General features: G+C 42.1%; 1 protein-coding gene across 2 annotated transcripts in view; it reads left to right on the top strand.

Annotated features, from left to right (window-relative positions):
- pemt (phosphatidylethanolamine N-methyltransferase) overlaps positions 1-22,301 on the top strand; it is a 93,047-nt gene that overhangs the window by 59,908 nt on the left and 10,838 nt on the right. For both annotated transcript variants that reach the window (XM_052490754.1, XM_035751073.2), the window contains one exon: positions 12,530-12,641. In XM_052490754.1, coding sequence (XP_052346714.1) covers positions 12,530-12,641 — 112 coding nt within the window. The remainder of the gene's footprint in view (positions 1-12,529; positions 12,642-22,301) is intronic.

Below are 22,301 nucleotides of genomic sequence, written 5' to 3' on the forward strand. Positions count from 1 at the left end.
GGTTACTGGCCCGCTAGGCTACATGCTGCCCTGTGATTTTACGCCCCTCTATGATTTGGTATCAAACATCCATAGGGCTCAGCTGCTTACTCAGCCTCTGTTCACGCTCAGTCTGTTGTCCTCCTCAGGCCTCTTGTTGTTGTTTTTAAATGTTTTTGTATTGCTCAGTTCCCTTTTTCTCCCTGCCTCAGAGCTTGTTTAAAAATAACTATAACTCAATGTTGACTCACTCGTAATGTTTTGAAGCTCCTGGGTCCAATTCTTCTGTCAGTTTCTATGTTTCTTTTTTATGTCTTCTACTGCGGAGGTCAATAGGCCCTGAAGGAAGATAAAGGTGTCAACATTACGCTTGGAATAATCAAATCATGCAGCGGTTACTGCCATAAGGTGTGAGTGGGTAACTGTGATTTACAATGAGCTACAGTGCCATGGCTCCTAAAGTGAAACCAAGCCCATTTGCTGTGGAGCAGCTAAGTGAACAATGATGGCTGTTTTATGAAGTTAGTGTTTATCCTCGTAACGGGTGAAGGTGGATTTTTAGGTGGGTAGACTAGGACGAATAACATACCATTCGACATGAGGGGAGGTAAACCGACTAGTGCGTTTTGAGGTGATTCCGAAGAGAGTAAGTGTTTGTGGGGCCTCCAAACCTCTAAAATGGTCATGTTGGGTGCGTGCAGCTACACCGTTTCGAAATTGTGTTCATAAGAGCGGGGATGATAAACAGAAAATGATCGTGACGACCGAACTGACCACTTACCGAGGATGTCAGTAAATATAAATAGTTTACCTATACGGAAATGTGATGTTTGAAATGAATTAAGTCTGCTAATATGGCCACTTGCTAATGGGTACGTTGATAGCTATGCCATTCAAATTAGTAGTAGTTTTAAGGGTAATGTAAAAAAGTAACGGAGGTGCACATTATTGTTATAAACGTATCATTCTAATGTGTTTTTGTCCGTATACCACAGCTCTTGCATTCATGTTTTTCTCTGAAACTCTTTATCACTTATATTTTTCACCTTTAAGCCATCATGTGAATGCTGAGTGTCATTCGTTTTTTTTTTACGTCAAGAGACCGGTATTTCTAATACTCAAAGAATACATAAAGCAGAGCCACATCAGCTTGGTGGGGGGGCTTGGAGTCTCTAGATAATGTAGTGTACTGTAAAGAAACCCTCCTTCAGTGACTTTAGTCATTTGTCAACAAATCTGGGTTTGAAGTCTCGTAACCAAATTGAAAAATATAGTTATCTTCTAAAGTGACGCAGGGAAAGTCAATTTAGCTTACCATGGTTTTGTTATGATGCCCTAAAAGCCAGGTTTCTATTCAGCAAAGATTTGTTGATGTAAGTCAATCACACAGACTACATAATGTAAGCCATTATATATAAAAACATGTATTTACCTGCCTCTTCTTACATTTGGCATTTTAAAGAGAAAATGAAAATGGCCATCTGTGTGAATTAGAAAAGATCAACTTGTCTGTTTTACTTAGAGAGAGAGGTACTGTTTGTATGGAAAATAATTCACACTGCAGTCGAAGCCATGCGGGTTCTCCAGTTACACTGAGCAATGCCTCAGCCTACACCTTACTTTAGTGTAACCTCTGTCGTGTCTTTGGCTATGCCGGATTAAGTAATTAACTAGAGAGTCGGCCACCACTAAGTAATATTTATAGAGCTGTTATCTTCCGAATAAACTCTTAAAGACCTAGTAAGATTTTACATCAATAGCAGTCAATATTAATCGTCATCTTAATTCAGTCTCATCTGAAAAATTATTGGTTATCTGCACGAACCCTGGCTAACAAGTTTAAATATTTATTTACTAAATGCCTAACTAATCTCACAGAATTACACATAATTAAATCATAACTTGATTACAAATTACGTCATAAAGGAAAACGTCCCTAGCAGGCAGAACAGATATGACAGCTTGCTACACAAAAGAAAAGGGGCTGCGTTTGAGTGGGAAGACTGAAGAACAAAGGACGAAGCTGTGCTATCGTAAATACAGTATCTTATGCATTCTAAATTACCGCCCATTTGGAAAAGGAAAATGCAATAAATATTTACTCTGATCTGCGCTTCGGTAGGTTGGTAGTAGATGGAAGGCAGTGTTGTCCAACCGACTCCTTTGTCCTTTGAAGAATGTCTCTGGTTGTCAATTGGATACGTTGTAGTAACACCGTTGTGTGGTAGACGGGATACTCTGTCTGTTCATTCCTAATAACCCTCGTTTGCAGCGGCTGTTGCTAACTCAACAGCTAGGAGGTATCACTTCTGTAGTGAATAAGAGTTCAAAGTTAATACCATTCGCAGACATTGGCTTCGTTCTGTAGTTATTATCTGAACCATTCTGACATCGGACCGTTGTCCCCACATCCTCGGAACAGGAGGTTATATTTTCGTCAAGGCTTTATATAGGAAGGGAGAGGAGGGCGTGTTTGAAAAGTTTTATAGCCCATGTCCCTAAAACCCAAATCTTACATTTTAGAAGCTAAAACATTTCATCCCATCACGAGTAATTTCATATTCAAACATTTAAATTGAACAATTCCATGTGAATCCGATAATTCTGATGTGTAGACTTTCCACTGTAGAGTTTGTCATCTTATCATTGATGAGAATGTCTCCGATGACAACCGAACTGACATCATATTCATTAAGTACTACAGCATATGTTCAATTGGTCAGATTACCAGAATATAGTTCATTTCCCCCCACCTTCTGATGTTCCCAGAATCTCTATGTTAACCAAGGGTTGTGAAAATGTAACATCAGTAGGGTAGAGAGAGGAAAAAGGGGGAAAGAGGTTTTTATGACTGTCATAAACCTACCCCCAGGCCAACGTCATGACACCTCCCTTCGCCCCTACCGCTCTCCACCTTTCACCTACCAAACCAAACAGCTGAGGGGTATACTTCGAAGCGGGATAGAGGAGCTAAACTAAATTCAGAGTTCGGGATAACCATTGCCATGAAGGTGACTCACATTTTTGCCAATCAGATTCTCTCCCTCTCGCAAAAATGACATCAGCCTCCCTTTCATTTGAGGAAAAAGACTGATTTAAATATTTGATTGATCAAATATTTTGTGTTAAAAATATTAATATTAAAATACCTATCAAACTGCAAATTTAGCAATGGCATTTTGTATGACCATTATTTGATCAATAGGATTGGAAAAAAGGGTGCCAAGTTCATTGATAAGACGGCATTAACGATACGTGTAATAAAAGAAAGATGGCACTTCTAATTAAGAAATAAGGCCCGAGGGGTCTTGGTATATAGCCAATATACCACAGCTAAGAGCTGTTCTTAATTAAGCACGATGCAGCTCTGAGTGCCTGGATAAAGCCCATGGTATGTTGGCAATGTACCACAAACACCCGGGGTGCCTTATTGCCATTTTAAACTGTTTACCAATGTAATTAAAAAATACATGTTTTGTCATACCCATGGTAAACGGTCTGATATACCACGTCTTTCAGCCAATCAGCATCAGAGGTTCGAAACAACCAGTTTATTAACCACCATAGGCTGAATTTTCAGAATAATTTGTCTCTCAATGCTGTTCCAGCATTGTCTCAATGATGAGTTTGGCGTTCAACTCGTTGTGCTATACAGCTGCGACACACATGCAGTTGCAATCCTGGTTTGAGTTAGCGGCAGTTGCGGGATCAATATCCACCTTCGTAACATGGATGAAGCCTGAGTTGGAATGTGAAGCTAGATGAAGCTGGCTCGCTTTAGAAAATCCTGACAGATCTACCTACAGTTGAAGTCTGAAGTTTACATGCACCGTAGCCAAATACATTTCAAGTCAGTTTTTCACAATTCCTGACATTTAATCCTGGTAAAAAAATCCATGTCTTAGGTCAGTTAGGATCACCATTTTATTTGAACTTCTTATGGCTGCAGGGGCAGTATTGAGTGGCTAGGATGAAAGGTGCCCAGAGTCAACGGCCTGCTCCTCAGTCCCAGTTGCTAATATATGCATATTATTATTAGTATTCAATATAAAACCCTCTGAAGTTTCTAAAACTGTTTGAATGATGTCTGTGAGTATAACAGAACTCATATGGCAGGCAAAAACCTGAGAAGAAATCCAAACAGGAAGTGGGAAATCTGAGGTTGGTCGATTTTTCAACCCAGCCCCTATTGAATACACAGTGGGATATGGATGAAGTTGCACTTCCTAGGGCTTCCACTAGATGTCAACCATCTTTAGAAACTTTAATGGGGCTTCTATTGTGTTGTGGAGCCGGATGGGAGCTCTTTGAGTCAGTGGTCTGGCAGAGAGCCAGGTCCTGGTCATGCACATTTCACATGATAGCGACCTGCGTTCCATGGCTTCTCTACAGACAGGAATTCTCTGGTTGGAATTTTATTGAAGATTTATGATAACAAGATCCTAAAGATTGATTCGATACTTAGTTTGACAAGTTTCTTCGACCTATAATATAATGTTTTGAAGTTTTCGTCCGACGTTTGGATGGACCTGCACAAGCTTTTGGATTTTTGTACTAAACGAAAAGTAGCTACTTGGACATAAATAAATCAAGCATTTATTGTGGAACTAGGATTCCTGGGAGTGCATTCTGATGAAGATCGTCAAAGGTAAGGGAATATTTATAATGTGATTTCTGATTTCTGTTGACTCCAACATGGCGGATAATTTTATTTATTTTCTGAGCGCCGTCTGCGATTATGCATGGTTTGCTTTTTCCGTAAAGTTGTTTTGAAATCTGACACAATGCTTGCATTAAGGAGAGGCATATCTATATTTCCATGTCTAACAATTATATTTATCGACATTTATAATGAGTATTTCTGTAAAATGATGTGGCTCTCTGCAATATCACTGGATGTTTTTGGAAACTAGTGAAAGGAATGTACCAATGTATACTGAGATTTTTTTATATAAATATGAACTTTATCAAACAAAACATACATGTATTGTGTAACATGACGTCCTATGAGTGTCATCTGATGATCATCAAAGGTTAGGGATTAATTTTATCTCTATTTGTGCTTTTTGTGACTCCTCTCTTTGGCTGGAAAATGGCTGTGTTTTTCTGTGAGTTGGTGGTGACCTAACATAATCGTATGTGGTGCTTTCGCTGTAAAGCCTATTTGAAATCGGACACTGTGATGGGATTAACAACAAGATTAACTTTAAAATGGAATAAGATGTTTGAGGAATGTTAATTATGAGATTTCTGTTGTTTTGAATTTGGCGCCCTGCACTTTCACTGGCTGTTGTCATATCGATCCCGTTAACGGGATTGCAGCCCTAAGGAGTTTTTTAAGAATGTCAAATATCAGAATAATAGCAGAGATAATTATTTATTTCAGCTTTTATTTCTTTCATCACATTCCCAGTGGGTCAGAAGTTTACATACAGTCAATTCCGGCGCCGACAGAGATGGCCGCCTCGCTTCGCGTTCCTAGGAAACTATGCAGTTTTTTGTTTTTTTACGTGTTATTTCTTACATTAGTACCCCGGGTCATCTTAGGTTTCATTACATACAGTCGAGAAGAACTACTGAATATAAGATCAGCGTCAACTCACCATCAGTACGACCATCAGTACGAATATGTTTTTCGCGATGCGGATCCTGTGTTCTGCCTTTCAAACAGGACAACGGAATGGATCCCATGCATCGACCCAAAAAAACTACTCCGAAAAAGAGGGAAACGAGGCGGTCTTCTGGTCAGACTCCGGAGACGGGCACATCGTGCACCACTCCCTAGCATTCTTCTCGCCAATGTCCAGTCTCTTGACAACAAGGTTGATGAAATCCGAGCAAGGGTAGCATTCCAGAGGGACACCAGAGACTGTAACGTTCTTTGCTTCACAGAAACATGGCTCACTGGAGAGACGCACTCCGAGGCGGTGCAGCCAGCGGGTTTCTCCACGCATCGCGCCGACAGAAACAAACATCTTTCTGGTAAGAAGAGGGGCGGGGGCGTATGCCTTATGGCTAACGAGACATGGTGTGATGAAAGAAACATACAGGAACTCAAATCCTTCTGTTCACCTGATTTAGAATTCCTCACAATCAAATGTAGACCGCATTATCTACCAAGAGAATTCTCTTCGATTATAATCACAGCCGTATATATCCCCCCCCCCCAAGCAGACACATCGATGGCTCTGAACAAACTTTATTTGTCTCTTTGCAAACTGGAATCCATTTATCCGGAGGCTGCATTCATTGTAGCTGGGGATTTTAACAAGGCTAATCTGAAACAAGACTCCCTAAATTTTATCAGCATATCGATTGCGCAACCAGGGGTGGAAAAACCTTGGATCATTGTTACTCTAACTTCCGCGACGCATATAAGGCCCTGCCCCGACCCTGGGTCTCGACCCCGCCCTGTGCAACTGGGTACTGGACTTCCTGACGGGCCGCCCCCAGGTGGTGAGGGTAGGCAACAACATCTCCTCCCCGCTGATCCTCAACACTGGGGCCCCACAAGGGTGCGTTCTGAGCCCTCTCCTGTACTCCCTGTTCACCCACGACTGCGTGGCCACGCACGCCTCCAACTCAATCATCAAGTTTGCGGACGACACAACAGTGGTAGGCTTGATTACCAACAACGACGAGACGGCCTACAGGGAGGTGGTGAGGGCCCTCGGAGTGTGGTGTCAGGAAAATAACCTCACACTCAACGTCAACAAAACTAAGGAGATGATTGTGGACTTCAGGAAACAGCAGAGGGAACACCCCCCTATCCACATCGATGGAACAGTAGTGGAGAGGGTAGCAAGTTTTAAGTTCCTCGGCATATACATCACAGACAAACTGAATTGGTCCACTCACACAGACAGCATCGTGAAGAAGGCGCAGCAGCGCCTCTTCAACCTCAGGAGGCTGAAGAAATTCGGCTTGTCACCAAAAGCACTCACAAACTTCTACAGATGCACAATCGAGAGCATCCTGGCGGGCTGTATCACCGCCTGGTACTGCAACTGCTCCGCCCTCAACCGTAAGGCTCTCCAGAGGGTAGTGAGGTCTGCACAACGCATCACCGGGGGCAAACTACCTGCCCTCCAGGACACCTACACCACCCGATGTTACAGGAAGGCCATAAAGATCATCAAGGACATCAACCACCCGAGCCAATGCCTGTTCACCCCGCTATCATCCAGAAGGCGAGGTCAGTACAGGTGCATCAAAGCTGGGACCGAGAGACTGAAAAACAGCTTCTATCTCAAGGCCATCAGACTGTTAAACAGCCACCACTAACATTGAGTGGCTGCTGCCAACACACTGACATTGACACTGACTCAACTCCAGCCACTTTAATAATGGGAATTGATGGGAAATTATGTAAATATATCACTAGCCACTTTAAACAATGCTACCTTTTATAATGTTACTTACCCTACATTATTCATCTCATATGCATACGTATATACTGTACTCTATATCATCGACTGCATCCTTATGTAATACATGTATCACTAGCCACTTTAACTATTCCACTTTGTTTACATACTCATCTCATATGTATATACTGTACTCGATACCATCTACTGTAGCTTGCCTATGCTGCTCTATACCATCACTCATTCATGTATCCTTATGTACATATTCTTTATCCCCTTACACTGTGTATAAGACAGTAGTTTTCGAATTGTTAGTTAGATTACTTGTTGGTTATTACTGCATTGTCGGAACTAGAAGCACAAGCATTTCGCTACACTCGCATTAACATCTGCTAACCATGTGTATGTGACAAATAAAATTTGATTTGATTTATTTGGTAGCATTGCCTTTAATGGGGGTCAAATGTTTTGGGTAGCCTTCCATAAGCTTCCTACAATAAGTAGGGTGAATTTTGGACCATTCCTTCTGACAGAGCTGGTGTAACTGAGTCAGATTTGTAGGCCTCCTTGCTGGCACACACTTTTTCAGTTCTGCCCACAAATGTTCTATAGGATTGAGGTCAGGGCTTTGTGATGGCCACTCCAATACCTTGACTTTATTGTCCACAACTTTGGGTCATTGTGCATTTGGAAGACCCATTTGCGACCAAGCTTTAACTTCCTGACTGATGTCTTGAGATGTTGCTTCAATATATCCACATAATTTTCCATCCTAATGATGACATCTATTTTGTGAAGTGCACCAGTCCCTCCTGCAGCAAAGCACCCCCACAACATGATGCTGCCACTCCCGTGCTTCACGGTTGGGATGGTGTTCTTCAGCTTGCAAGCCTCCCCCTTTTTCCTCCAAACATAATGATGGTCATTATGGCCAAACAGTTCTATTTTTGTTTCATCAGACATGAGGACATTTCTCCAAAAAGTACGATCTTTGTCCCCATGTGCAGTTGCAAACCGGAGTCTGGCTTTTCATTTGGTGATTTTGGAGCAGTGGCTTCTTCCTTGCCGAGCGGCCTTTCAGGTTATGTCAATATAGGACTCGTTTTACTGTGGATGTTTTACTGTACAGATGAACGTGGTACTTTCAGGCGTTTGGACATTGCTCCCAAGGATGCACCAGACATGTGGAGGTCTACAATAGTTTTTCTGAGGTCTTGGCTGATTTCTTTTGATATTTCCCATGATGTCAAGCAAACAGGCACTGAGTTTGAAGGTAGGCCTTGAAATACATTCACAGGTACACATTCGATTGTCCCAAATTATGTCAACTAGCCTATCAGAAGCTTCTAAAGCCATGACATAATTTTCTGGGATTTTCCAAGCTATTTAACCTCTTGCTCCTACCTGACACGCAGGCGTCCCATCTAGACATCTGGAAATGCAAATGCGCTACGCTAAATGCTAATAGTACTAGTTAAAACTCAAACGTTCATTAAAATACACATGCAGGTTATTGAATTAAAGCTACACTCGTTGTGAATCCAGGCAACAAGTCAGATTTTTAAAATGCTTTTCGGCGAAAGCATGAGAAGCTATTATCTGATAGCATGTAACACCCCAAAAGACCCGCAGAGGACGTCAAACAAAATAATTAGCATGGTCGTCGCTACACAAACCGCACAAATAAAATATAAAACATTCATTACCTTTGACCATCTTCTTTGTTGGCACTCCTAGATGTCCCATAATCACTATTGGGTCTTTTTTTCGATTAAATCGGTCCGCATTTAGCTTAGATATCGATCTATGAAGACAGTGTGATAAACGGAAAAAAATAGCGTCTTATAACGTAACGTCATTTTATTTTATTAAAAAAGTCGACAAACTTTCACAAAACACTTCGAAATACTTTTGTAATGCAACGTTAGGTATTAGTACACGTTAATAAGCTATCAACTTGATCACGAGGCGATGTATATTCTATATGGGGTACGTCTGGAAATAATGTCCGGGTAAATCTCAACCAAAATATCCGGTCAGAGACCTGAACAAATGGCTTGTCTCTTCTTCGTTTGACCAAGAAACAAAGCCTAGGCAAATGACAAGACTGTTGACATCGTGTGGAAGCTGTAGGTATTGCAACCTCAGCCCCATTTAATGTGGTTCGCCTTTAACAATGGGTTGATGTGGCAGATGGATATATCTTTCCATTTTCAGTGATCAGATTTTCCTGCGCTTTTCGATGAAACGCACGTTCTGTTATAGTCACAGCCGTGATTTAACCAGTTTTATAAACGTCTGAGTTTTCTATCCACACATACTAATCATATGCATATACTATATTCCCGGCATGAGCAGCAGGGCGCTGAAATGTTGCGTGATTTTTAACAGAATGTTCGAAAAAGTAGGGGGTAGGAGTAACAGGTTAAAGGCGCAGTCAACTTAGTGTATGTAAACTTCTGAACCACTGGGATTGTGATACAGTGAAATAATCTGTCTGTAAACAATTGTTGGAAAAATGACTTGTGTCATGCACAAAGTAGATGTCCTAACCGACTTGCCAAAACTATAGTTTGTTCACAAGAAATGTGTGGTGTGGTTGAAAAACAAGTTTTAATGACTCCAACCTAAGTGTATGTAAACTTCCGACTTCAACTGTAACTTCATAGTATACCCCTCCTCACCCTAATGCAAAAATCCAGAGATGTTGCCAAACCAACCATAATAGTGTATTTTTGTGTCGTCTGTGTATGGTGGGAGAGCTCCCACTGGCAGGTTATGCAGTTGGCAGCCAGGTGCTCACTGAGTTATGCCCCAGATCAGAGACTCCTGCCACCAGCCTCACTCATACATTCCCTCCACCTTCCTCCATTTTATAACCATCCACCAAGCCAAAATATTTAGCCATATTTATGGGCCTATTTATATAATGAATATGAATTCGGAGGGCAGAAATTATTAAATATTCATGCATTAGACCTCTCTCTAAAGGCTTCAGTCATACAAAACTATACTTAAATCCAAACTGGTTCTCTAGCAGATTAGCAAGAATGGCACACCCAGTGTTCAAGAATGGCCTTTTGAAAATGAATGAATCTCCAAAATATTGCTATTTTTAAAACCATTTTTTTTTGTTTTATTACACCCGAAAAGACAGAACCAAATATTATGGTTCATCTCAAACACACAAATTGATTTTTAAAAAACATGATTTTTTTTAGAATTTAAAAATAAATTGACAAAGATTTTTTATCATAAATCGAACTGGTGGAGTTAATGTATGTCACATACAGTTAACAAAAATATATGGAAATGTCTGCTCTATCCGAAGTTACAACCAACTGATTGCAGCATTACCACAAAAATGAAGGAGGCAAGTGGGAAGGGGGAGAAGATAAGGAACTTGTCTGTCCTGCATTAAAGACCAAAATTGGTTAAAGATTGTGATAAATAAAACTAGTGTACTTTTTTATTTGAGGACCAAAAAATGTACAGCTGTACAGATTTTCGATGTACCGATCCCATGGCATATGGTTCATGAATTGATGCATAAAACGACGCCGGATTCAAAACTTAATTTAAATTATTATATCGAATTCTTGCAATCAATAAAATGTTATTTATATATACGGGGGGATACAACCATCCCAACTCTGCAGATTTTGCTGCAAAGAGACAGAATCATTAGATCACTTGTTTTGGTACTGCCCATATGAAGCTTGTTTTTGGTCGAAGGTTCAGGAATGGTCAAAAAAAGATCAACATTTATTAGGAGCTAACTCTGAAAAGAGCGCTTCTGGGTGATTTGAAAAGTCATAGACAATCAATCAGTAATATTATACAACTCTTAGCAAAAATATTGATTTAATTTGCAATCTGTAGAAACTATGAGCATATAAAGGTTCAGAACCTTTGTAAAAACATCACAGCACAGAGTGGAAAATACATATATAGCAGTTAGAAATCAAAACTGGATGGTCTTAAGAGATAGATGGGAGGGGTTAAGGGTAGCTGACGGCTCAGACTAAAAACTAACAAAATATAACTGATGTAAAATATACGGTCTGCAAAATGTATATAGTATTTATAAGCTGGGCAATGAAACCTAAGTAATGTTGTCCATTAGTTTACTCCAATTCGGGGAGGGGTTGTTTAAAAAATATATGTACCTTATTTAAAATAATATATTTACTATATATTTACAAAGAAATATACTGAAAAATATATATAAACGCAACATGCAACAATTTAAATGTTTTCCTAACTACAGTTCATAAAAGGAAATCAGTCAATTGAAATAAATTAATTGGGCCCTAATCTATGGATTTCACATGACTGGGCAGGGGCGCAGCCTTGGGTGGGCCTGGGAGCGGATAGGCCCACCCACTTGGGAGCCAGGCCCAGCCAATTGGAATTCATTTTTCCCCACAAAAGGGCTATATTACAGACAGAAATACTTCTCGGTTTCATCAGCTGTTCAGGTTGCTCGTCTCAGACGATCCCGCAGGTGAAGAAGCTGGATGTGGAGGTCCTTGGCTGGTGTGGTTACACGTGGTCTGCAGTTGTGAGGCCAGTTGGACATACTGACAAGTTCTCTAAAATGACGTTGGAGTCGGCTTATGTTAGAGAAACTAACATTCAATTCTCTGGCAACTGCTCTGGTGGATATTCCTTCAGTCAGCATGCTAATTGCACATTCCTTCAAAAAGTGAGACATCTGGGGCATTGTATTGTGTGACAAAACTGCACATTTTATAGTGGCTTTTTATTGTCCCCCAGCACAAGGTGCATCTGTGTAATGATCATGCTGTTTAAACAGCTTCTTGATATGCCACACTTGTCAGGTGGATGGATTATCTTGGCAAAGGAGAAATGCTCACTAACAGGAATGTAAACAAATTTGTGCCATTTTTTTTTAATGAAATAAGATTTTTTGTGCATATGGAACATTTCTGAGATCTTTCACTTCAGCTCATGAAACATGGACCAACACATTACATGTTGCATATATTTTTTTTTCAGTGTATATTGGTGATTGGAAATGATGCAGACAATAACATTAATAGAGCCACAATCTATCTGCAATATTAAAGCTTATCAGTGTGTGTGCCTTGTAAGGGTAGTGTATCTGGTCACCTGTAGTGTGATGTATTGAATATCTTATGTCCGTGTGTTTCTTCCAGGTGACTATTTTGGGATCCTGATGGAAGAGAAAGTGAAAGGTTTCCCCTTCAATGTAACTGAGAACCCTATGTACTGGGGCAGCACTGCCAACTATCTGGGACTCGCATTCATGTAAGTCTTTGTCCGTGTCTGTGTGTGTGAGAGAGCGAGCGAGTTTGTGGGTGCGAGAGAGAGTGTGTTTGAGTGTATGTTTGTGCTAGGTGTGTGTGCATTGGTTTGTTTGTTTGGCTAGCTGAAAACCCATAATTCTCCGGTCCCAGACCCACTCACACTGTCTGATTGGCAAGACATAATGACAGCACTTCACTTTGTAGTGAAGTAATATTCATCATAACAGGAAGCTAAGGATCCTGGGACTAAACACCTCCCTCTGCAACTGGATCCTGGACTTCCTGACTGGCCGCCCCCAGGTGGTAAGAATAGGCAGCAACACATCTGCCACGCTGATCCTCAACACTGGAGCTCCCCAGTGGTGCGTGCTCAGTCCCCTCCTGTACTCCCTGTTCACCCACGACTGCGTGGCAAGGCACGACTCCAACACCATAATTAAATTTGCAGACGACACAACAGTGGTAGGCCTGATCACCAACAAAGACGAGACAGCCTATAGGGAGGAAGTCAGAGACCTGGCCGGGTGGTGCCAGAATAACAACCTATCCCTCAACGTAACCAAGACTAAGCAGATCATTGTGGACTACAGAAGAAGGAGAACCGAGCACGCCCCCATTCTCATCGACGGGGCTGTAGTGGAGCAGGTTGAGCGCTTCAAGTTCCTTGGTGTCCACATCAACAACAAACTAGGATGGTACAAACACACCAAGACAGTCGTGAAGAGGGCACAACAAAGCCTATTCCCCCTCAGGAAACTAAAAGGATTTGGCATGGGTCCTGAGATCCTCAAAAGGTTCTACAGCTGCAACAGCGAGAGCATCCTGACTAGTTGCATCACTGCCTGGTACGGCAACTGCTCGGCCTCCGACCGCAAGGCACTACAGAGGGTAGTGCGTACGGCCCAGTACATCACTGGGGCAAAGCTGTCTGCCATCCAGGTCCTCTGTACCAGGCAGTGTCAGAGGAAGGCCCTAAAAACTGTCAAAGACTCCAGACACCCCAGTTGTATAATGTTCTCTCTACTAACGCATGGCAAGCTGTACCAAAGTGCCAAGTCTAGGACAAAAAGGCTTCTCAACAGTTTTTACCCCCAAGCCATAAGACTCCTGAACAGGTAATCAAATGGCTAACCGGACTATTTGCATTGTGTTCCCCCCCCAACCCCACCTTTTACGCTGCTGCTACTCTCTGTTTATCATATATGCATAGTCATTTTAATTATACATTCATGTACATACTACCTCAATTGGGCTGACCAAGCAGTGCCCCCGCACAGTGGCTAATCGGGCTATCTGCATTGTGTCCCACCCACCACCCGCCAACCCCTCTTTTATGCTACTGCTACTCTCTGTTCATCATATATGCATAGTCACTTTAACCATACCTACATGTACATACTACCTCAATCAGCCTGACTAACCAGTGTCTGTATGTAGCCTCACTACTTTTATAGCCTCGCTACTGTATATAGTCTGTCTTTTTAATGTTGTTTTATTTCTATTATTTCTGTACCTATTGTTCACCTAATACCTTTTTTTGTACTATTGGTTAGCGCCTGTAAGTAAGCATTTCACTGTACGGTCTACACCTGTTGTATTCAGAGCACGTGACAAATAAACTTTGATTTGATTTATTTCAGAGTGTTCATGCAGGACACAAAAAAACTCTACCTGCCGCAAAGAAACAATTGCATTTCGGTACATGATAAAACATGGGATGCAAAACCTTGAGGGAATTGCGTCTACTCTGTATAAATAAAGACTCAATTAGATTATAATTTTGGAGCTGGGGAACAATGACGAGCACTACAAATGTCAAACGTCACTCTGTGTATTGCTGTTTATGAGTTTCGAATCACTTCTCCTTCAGGAGTGGAAAACTGTATGTGTGTGTGGTCTCCATGACAACAGTGACCAAACCACTGGTGAGTGGCTTGGCACTGTTGCTAGGCAGACAGCAGGAGAGAGCAGCCTATTACTGCAACCTATTATCCTCCTTTCCTGCAGCTCCCTTTTTTCCTTACTTTTCTCCCTGCACTCCTTCTTTCCCTCCATTTTAAAATCGTTTGAGTTGCTTGGCAGCGGTATCGCCCCTGTGCCGTTCCAGCATCCCCCCGCGCTCGAGCGTCAGTAACCCCAGGGATGAAAGGGCTACAGTCGGACCATGAGGTGTGCCCCCACACGCACGTGTGGCTCAGTGGTCAGATATTGGTTTCGAAAGGCTGTTTAGTCACACAAACTATAGCACTGCACCATTGTATCAATGATGCAGACTGATACAGTACTGGAGATGTTGCATTACTGCATGTCCATTCATTTCTTAACGTCACATGACTGTTCAACAGTTATGAGGCTTCAACTCCTGGGATCATTCTTAACAGGTGCCTGGTGCCTAGTTTTTTTTTAGGGATTTAACCACCTCTCTGTCTCCATTGCCACAAAATTGATTTTCACGTGGGCTACAATTTCTGCTTCCCTTGCTCTCCTTAGCTCAACCAGGCAAAGCACCTCCACACACTCACCCAACTGCCCCCCCCCCACACACACACACACACACACACACACACAAACACACACACATCCACTTACTCTACCTCCGTCCATCCCATGACCTAAAGGAGATTAGCAGATGCATTGAGACTGATGCAGTATTGTCACAAGTAGGTTTTAACACTTTACCTGCTATCCATATACATCTGGCTCTAACAGAGAGACCTCCCTCATTCACCAGCACCTGGAAACCATCCTCCTGTGTTTGTCAACCCCCGATCTCGCCATCATCACCGTATAACATTCTTCACACCTCCTTCTTCTCTCCCTTCTTTTCCCTTGCTCTCCTAAATATCCTTCCTGACTCTGCATATACAGTGCCTTCAGAGAGTATTCAGACCCCAGACTTTTTCCACATTTTGTTACGTTACAGCCATATTGTAAAATTTGATTAAATCGTTGTTTTTTTTCTCATCAATGCCCCATAATGACATAGCAAAAACTTTTTTTTACATTTTTTTTGCTGATTTATAAATCAAATGTAAACTGAAATATGACATTTACAGAAGTATTCAGACCCTTTACTCAGTAATTTGTTGAAGCACTTTTTGCAGTGATTACAGCATCAAGTCTTCTTGGGTATGAAGCAACAAGCTTGGCACACCTGTATTTGGGGAGTTTTTCCATTCTTCTCTGCAGATCCTCTCAAGCTCCGTCAGGTTGAATAGGAAGCGTTGCTGTTTTCAGGTCTCTCCAGAGACGGGTTCAAGTCCGGGCTCTGGCTGAGCCACTCAAGGACATTCAGAGACTTGTCCCTAAGCCACTCTTGCTTTGTCTTAGCAGTGTGCTTATGGTCGTTGTCCTGTTGGAAGGTGAACCTTTGCCTCAGCCTGAGCACTCTGGAGAAGGTTTTCATCAATGATTTCTCTGTACTTTGCTACGTTCATCTTTGCCTGGATCCTGACTAGTCTCCCAGTCCCTGCTGCTGAAAAACACACCCACAGCATCATGCTGCCACCACCATGCTTCACTGTAGGGATGGTGCCAGGTTTCCACCAGACGTGACGCTTGGTATTCAGGCCAAAGAGTTGAATCTTGTTTTCATCCGACCAGAGAATCTTGTTTCTTATGTTCATAGTCTTTAGGTGCCTTTGGCAAACTCCAAGCGGGCTGTCATGTACCTTTTACTGAGGATGACTGTTTTACTTAGTTTTACTTTAGTACCTTGTTGCAAACAGGATGGTTGTTTTGGAATATTTGTATTCTGTACAGGCTTCCTTCTACAACTATGTTGTTTATCCATCACAATTAGGTTAGTGTTGTGGAGTAACTATGTTGTTTATCCATCACAATTAGGTTAGTGTTGTGGAGTAACCATGTTGTTTATCCATCACAATTAGGTTAGTATTGTGGAGTAACTATGTTGTTTATCCATCACAATTAGGTTAGTATTGTGGAGTAACTATGTTGTTTATCCATCACAATTAGGTTAGTATTGTGGAGTAACTATGTTGTTTATCCATCACAATTAAGTTAGTATTGTGGAGTAACTATGTTGTTTATCCATCACAATTAGGTTAGTGTTGTGGCGTAACTATGTTGTTTATCCATCACAATTAGGTTAGTGTTGTGGAGTAACTATGTTGTTTATCCATCACAATTAGGTTAGTGTTGTGGAGTAACTATGTTGTTTATCCATCACAATTAGGTTAGTGTTGTGGAGTAACTATGTTGTTTATCCATCACAATTAGGTTAGTGTTGTGGAGTAACTATGTTGTTTATCCATCACAATTAGGTTAGTATTGTGGAGTAACTATGTTGTTTATCCATCACAATTAGGTTAGTATTGTGGAGTAACTATGTTGTTTATCCATCACAATTAGGTTAGTATTGTGGAGTAACTATGTTGTTTATCCATCACAATTAGGTTAGTATTGTGGAGTAACTATGTTGTTTATCCATCACAATTAGGTTAGTATTGTGGAGTAACTACGTTGTTGTTGATCTATCCTCAGTTTTCTCCTATCACAGCCAACTCTATAACTGATTTAAAGTCACCATTGACCTCATGGTTAAATCCCTGAGCGATTTCCTTCCTCTCTGACAACTGTGTTAGGAAGGACGCCTGTATTTTGTAGTGACTGGGTGTATTGATACACCATCCAAATGGTAATAATAACTTCATCATTTTTCATGGGATATTAAATGTCTGCTTTTTGTTTTACCCATCTACCAATAGGTGCCCTTCTTTCAGAGGCATTGGAAAACCTCCCTGGTCTTTGTGGTTGAATCTGTGTTTGAAATTCACTGCTCGACTGAGGGACCTTACAATTATCTGTATGTGTGGGGTACAGAGATAGGTAGTCATTCAAAAATCATGTTAAACACTACTATTGCACTATTATTGCATACAAGACCCTGAACAGCTTCTACCCCCAAGACATAAGACTGCTAAATAGTAAGTTAAATAGTTAACTAACAGCTACCCGGACTATCTGCATTGACCCTTTTTGCACTAACTCTTTTGACTCATTACGTACGCTGCTGCTACTGTTTATCTCTCATGTTGCCTAGTCACTTTACCCCTACCTACAGTATACGTACATATCTAAACACAAATACCCTTGTACCCCTGGACATCGACTCAGTGTTTATTTCTTCCTTGCCATTATTTTTAAAAATTATTTCTCTTATATATATTATTATTATTATATTATTTTTTTGTCTCTGCATTGTTGGGAAGAACCGTAACTAAGCATTTCACTATTAGTTTACGACACCTGTTGTTTATGCAGCGTATGACAAATAAAAATGTAAATTATTTTGTTTGGCCTAAAATCCCCCAGCATGTCAACTAGGTTTTATTTTGGTCTTAAATCCCCCAGCATGTCATCTAGGTTTTATTTTGGTCTTAAATCCCCCTGCATGTCATCTAGGTTTTATTTTGGTCTCAAATCCCCCTGCATGTCATCTAGGTTTATTTTGGTCTTAAATCCCCCTGCATGTCATCTAGGTTTATTTTGGTCTTAAATCCCCCAGCATGTCATCTAGGTTTATTTTGGTCTTAAATCCCCCAGCATGTCATCTAGGTTTTATTTTGGTCTTAAATCCCCCTGCATGTCATCTAGGTTTTATTTTGGTCTTAAATCTCCCAGCATGTCATCTAGGTTTTATTTTGGTCTTAAATCTCCCAGCATGTCATCTAGGTTTTATTTTGGTCTTAAATCCCCCAGCAAGTCATCTAGGTTTTATTTTAGTCTCAAACCCCGTAGCATGTCATCTAGGTTTTATGTTGGTCTCAAATCCCCCAGGTTTTCCCTTCTATTCAAGTCTCAATCCCTCTGTTACCTTCTCCTCCTTCCTATCCGCTCCTCTCTCTCCTGTGGTCATCCTGGGGCCATGACTTTTCTTTTCTAGCCAGCTGTCCCTGACTGAGGCCTTCCACCCTGCCTGCATGGCGGATGGACACGTATGGAATGGAAAAAAGGTCCGTATTGAGCAGAGCGTTAGCAAGAGTCACCCACCCAGCGATCTGGTCTGCAGCGACAACACCGACAACCTGTCGCCCTGTTCCCTCGACGGAATCTCATTGACCCACTTTCTGCTGTTCAATTTGAGATGACACTTTCCCTAGGTGACGGCCATTATGTGTGTTTGTGTGGGGGAGTTGTGTGTGTGGGGGGGGGGGTTCAGTGTTTGCACTCGCCTTTCTGTAGTGAGGATACATGTGCAAAGGCGTTTGTTAGATTAGCTCTTGTGCTGAATTCTGAATCTATAATCTTTGTCATTTTGGCACAATAAGTTCAGGATGTTTTTACACAATGGTTAACTTCAGTAGGTTGTGAACCAAAACAGAGGACCAAAGCAATTCCCAGGTAGTCACTGTTCCCATACAGTTATTCTGAATTTACCTCTGTGTGAGTGTCTGTGGGTGTTCTCATGAATTTGCCGTATTTGAGCATGCGGGATATGTATTCACGTTTGTTGTATTCCAGAGGTCACGTCATCAGACAAAGAGTGTCCTTCAGGTGTGTCGTGGTCACCTTGACCCAAGTATCCAAACCTCCTCTTCATTTACCCACTGACTTTCATTCACTCTCATCTTCTCTCCCTCTTATTTTGTCTCCTTCGGGTCTGTCTTCCACCTCTCTCCTGGCCCAGAACAGGACAGCGGGAATCAAATTAACATTGATCCCACTGCTCCAATTAAGAAAGGTAATCAGATAACAGGAGATATAAAGATGAATGGAACTCAATGAAATGCAGAGGAGGGATCCTCCCTTGGGTGAGAGCCAGCCTGGTTACATCTACCGGCCTGGTTGCATCTGCCGGCCTGGTTGCATCTACCGGCCTGGTTGCGTCTGCTACAGTGGCAGCCATACCAGGCCAGGTCCTCCTTTACCGTCTAAAGCAATGATAATGTATCCTTTCATAATGGAAAGAATAATGTACGTTGTTTGTTATCCAACCCACACACTGTATATGTACAGTATATGTAACACATTGCCCTGAGATACAACTTTGAAAATGGAGAAGGACAAAAAGTAATCCCCTTTTCCTATTGGTGGGAATGAGAATGTCTGTCTATTGTCATGTCCTCCCAGCGATAACCCCAAAGTTACACGAGAGATAAAGGATTACTTTTTTTTTAATCTGACATCACAAATATCATATTTCTCTGAGCAGAGTTTGGGGAAAAGGGTCGAAAAGCAATAGGAAGATCGATTTCAAATGGTGTCCCCAAAAGGCTGTTGAAGAAGGGTGCCCACCATTTCGGGGAAATGTGTTGTTCAGTACAAACCAACACGCAACGTAGCAAAACATTGAGGCAAATTGATTTTCTTCACAATGTCCCCCATTGCTCCTGCACCCAAGAAAGCGAAGGTAACTGAACTTAATGTCTATCGCCCAGTAGCACTCACTTCTGTCATCATGGAGGGCTTTGAGAGGCTAGTTAAGGACCATATCACCTCCACCTTACCTGACAACCTAGACCCACTGCAATTTGCATACCGCCCCAATAGATCCACGGGTGAAGCAATCGCCATCGCACTGCACACGAGGAATACCTATGTAAGAATACTGTTCATTGACGACAGCTCAGCCTTCAACACCATAGTACCCTCCAAACTCATCATTAAGCTCGGGGACCTGGGTCTGAATCCCGCCTTGGTGCAACTGGGTCCTGAACTTCCTGACTGGCCGCCCCGTGCAACTGGGTCCTGAACTTCCTGACTGGCCGCCCCGTGCAACTGGGTCCTGAACTTCCTGACTGGCCGCCCCAAGTGGTGAAGGTAGGCAATAACACTTCCACTACGCTGTTCCTCAACACAGGGGCCCCTCAAGGGTGCGTGCTCAGCCCCCTTCTGTACTCCCTGTTTACCCATGACTGCGTGGCCATACACGCCTCCAACTCAATCATCAAGTTTGCAGATGACACAACAGTGGTATGCCTGATTTACCAACAATGACGAGACAGCCTACAGGGAGGAGGTGAGAGCCCTGGTGGAGTGGTGCCAGGAAAATACTCTCCCTCAGCAAAATGAAGGGACTGATTGTGGACTTCAGGAGACGGCAGAGAGAGCATGCCCCCATCTACATCGATGGGACCACAGTGGAGAAGGTGAAAAGCTTCAAGTTAATTTGCGTACACATCACTGACAATCTGAAAGGGTCCACCCACAGACAGTGTGGCAGAGAAGGCACAGCAATGCCTCTTCAACCTCGTGAGGCTGAAGAAATTGTCTTGGCCCCTAAGACCCTCACAAACTTTTACAGATGCACCATTGAGAGGTTTGTGCTGTCAGCCCAACACATTACTGGGAGCACACTACTTGTCCTTCAGGACATCTACGGCACCCGGTGTCACAGGAAGGCCAAGAAGATCATCAAGGACCTCAACCACCCGAGCCACAGCCTGTTTACCCCGCTGTCATCCAGAAGGCGAGGTCGGTACAGGTGCTTTAAAGCAGGGACTGAGAGACTGAAAAACAGCTTTCTTCTCAATGCCGTCCAGACTGCCACTAGCCAGCCTCCACCCAGTACGCTGCCCTGAACTTGGTCACTGTCACTATCCGGCTACCACCTGGTTACTGATCCCTGCACCTTAGAGGATGCTGCCCTATGTACAGAGACATGGAACACTGGTCACTTTAATAATGTTAAATACTGTTTTGCATATGAAAATGGGTATATACTGTATTCTAGTGAAGGCCATCCTTTTCAACTATTTCTGTGCATATACTATATAGTTTATCTGAAGAATAAGTGGATAGAATAGTATATATACAGCAATAGTTGAATAGGATGGCCTTGACTAGAATACAGTATATACAGTTGAAGTCGGAAGTTTACATACACCTTAATCCTATAAAAAATTCCCTGTCTTAGGTCAGTTTGTATAATTTATTTTAAGAATGTGAAATGTCAGAATAATAGTAGAGAGTGATTTATTTCAGCTGTTATTTCCTTCATCACATTCCCAGTGGGTCTGAAGTTTACATACACTCAATTAGTATTTGGTAGCATTGCCTTTAAGTTGTTTAACTTGGGTCAAACGTTTCAGGTAGCCTTCTAGAAGCTTCCCACAATAAGTTGCGTGAATTTTGGCCCATTCCTCCTGACAGAGCTGGTGTAACTGAATCAGGTTTGTAGGCCTCCTTGCTTGCACACGCTTTTTCAGTTCTGCCCACAAATGTTCTATAGGATTGAGGGCTTTGTGATGGCCACTCCAATAACTCCTGCTACAACTTTGGAAGTATGCTTGGGGTCATTGTCCATTTGGAAGACCCGTTTGCGACCAAGCTTTAACCTGACTGATGTCTTGAGATGTTGCTTCAATATATCCACATCATTTTCCTACCTCATGATGCCATCTATTTTGTGAAGTGAACCAGTCCCTCCTGCAGCAAAACACCACCACATCATGATGCTGCCACCCCCGTGCTTCACGGTTGGGATGGTATTCTTTGGCTTGCAAGCCTCCCCCTTTTTCCTCCAAACATAACGATGGTCATTATGGCCAAACAGTTCTATTTTTGTTTTATCAGGCCAGAGGACATTTCTCCAAAAAGTATGATCTTTGTCCCCATGTGCAGTTCCAAACCGTAGTCTGTTTTTTTATGATGGTTTTGGAGCAGTGGCTTCTTCCTTGCTGAGCGAACATTCAGG

This window comes from Oncorhynchus keta, chromosome 3 (genome assembly GCF_023373465.1).
Source record: "Oncorhynchus keta strain PuntledgeMale-10-30-2019 chromosome 3, Oket_V2, whole genome shotgun sequence".
In the NCBI taxonomy this organism is placed as follows: domain Eukaryota; kingdom Metazoa; phylum Chordata; class Actinopteri; order Salmoniformes; family Salmonidae; genus Oncorhynchus; species Oncorhynchus keta.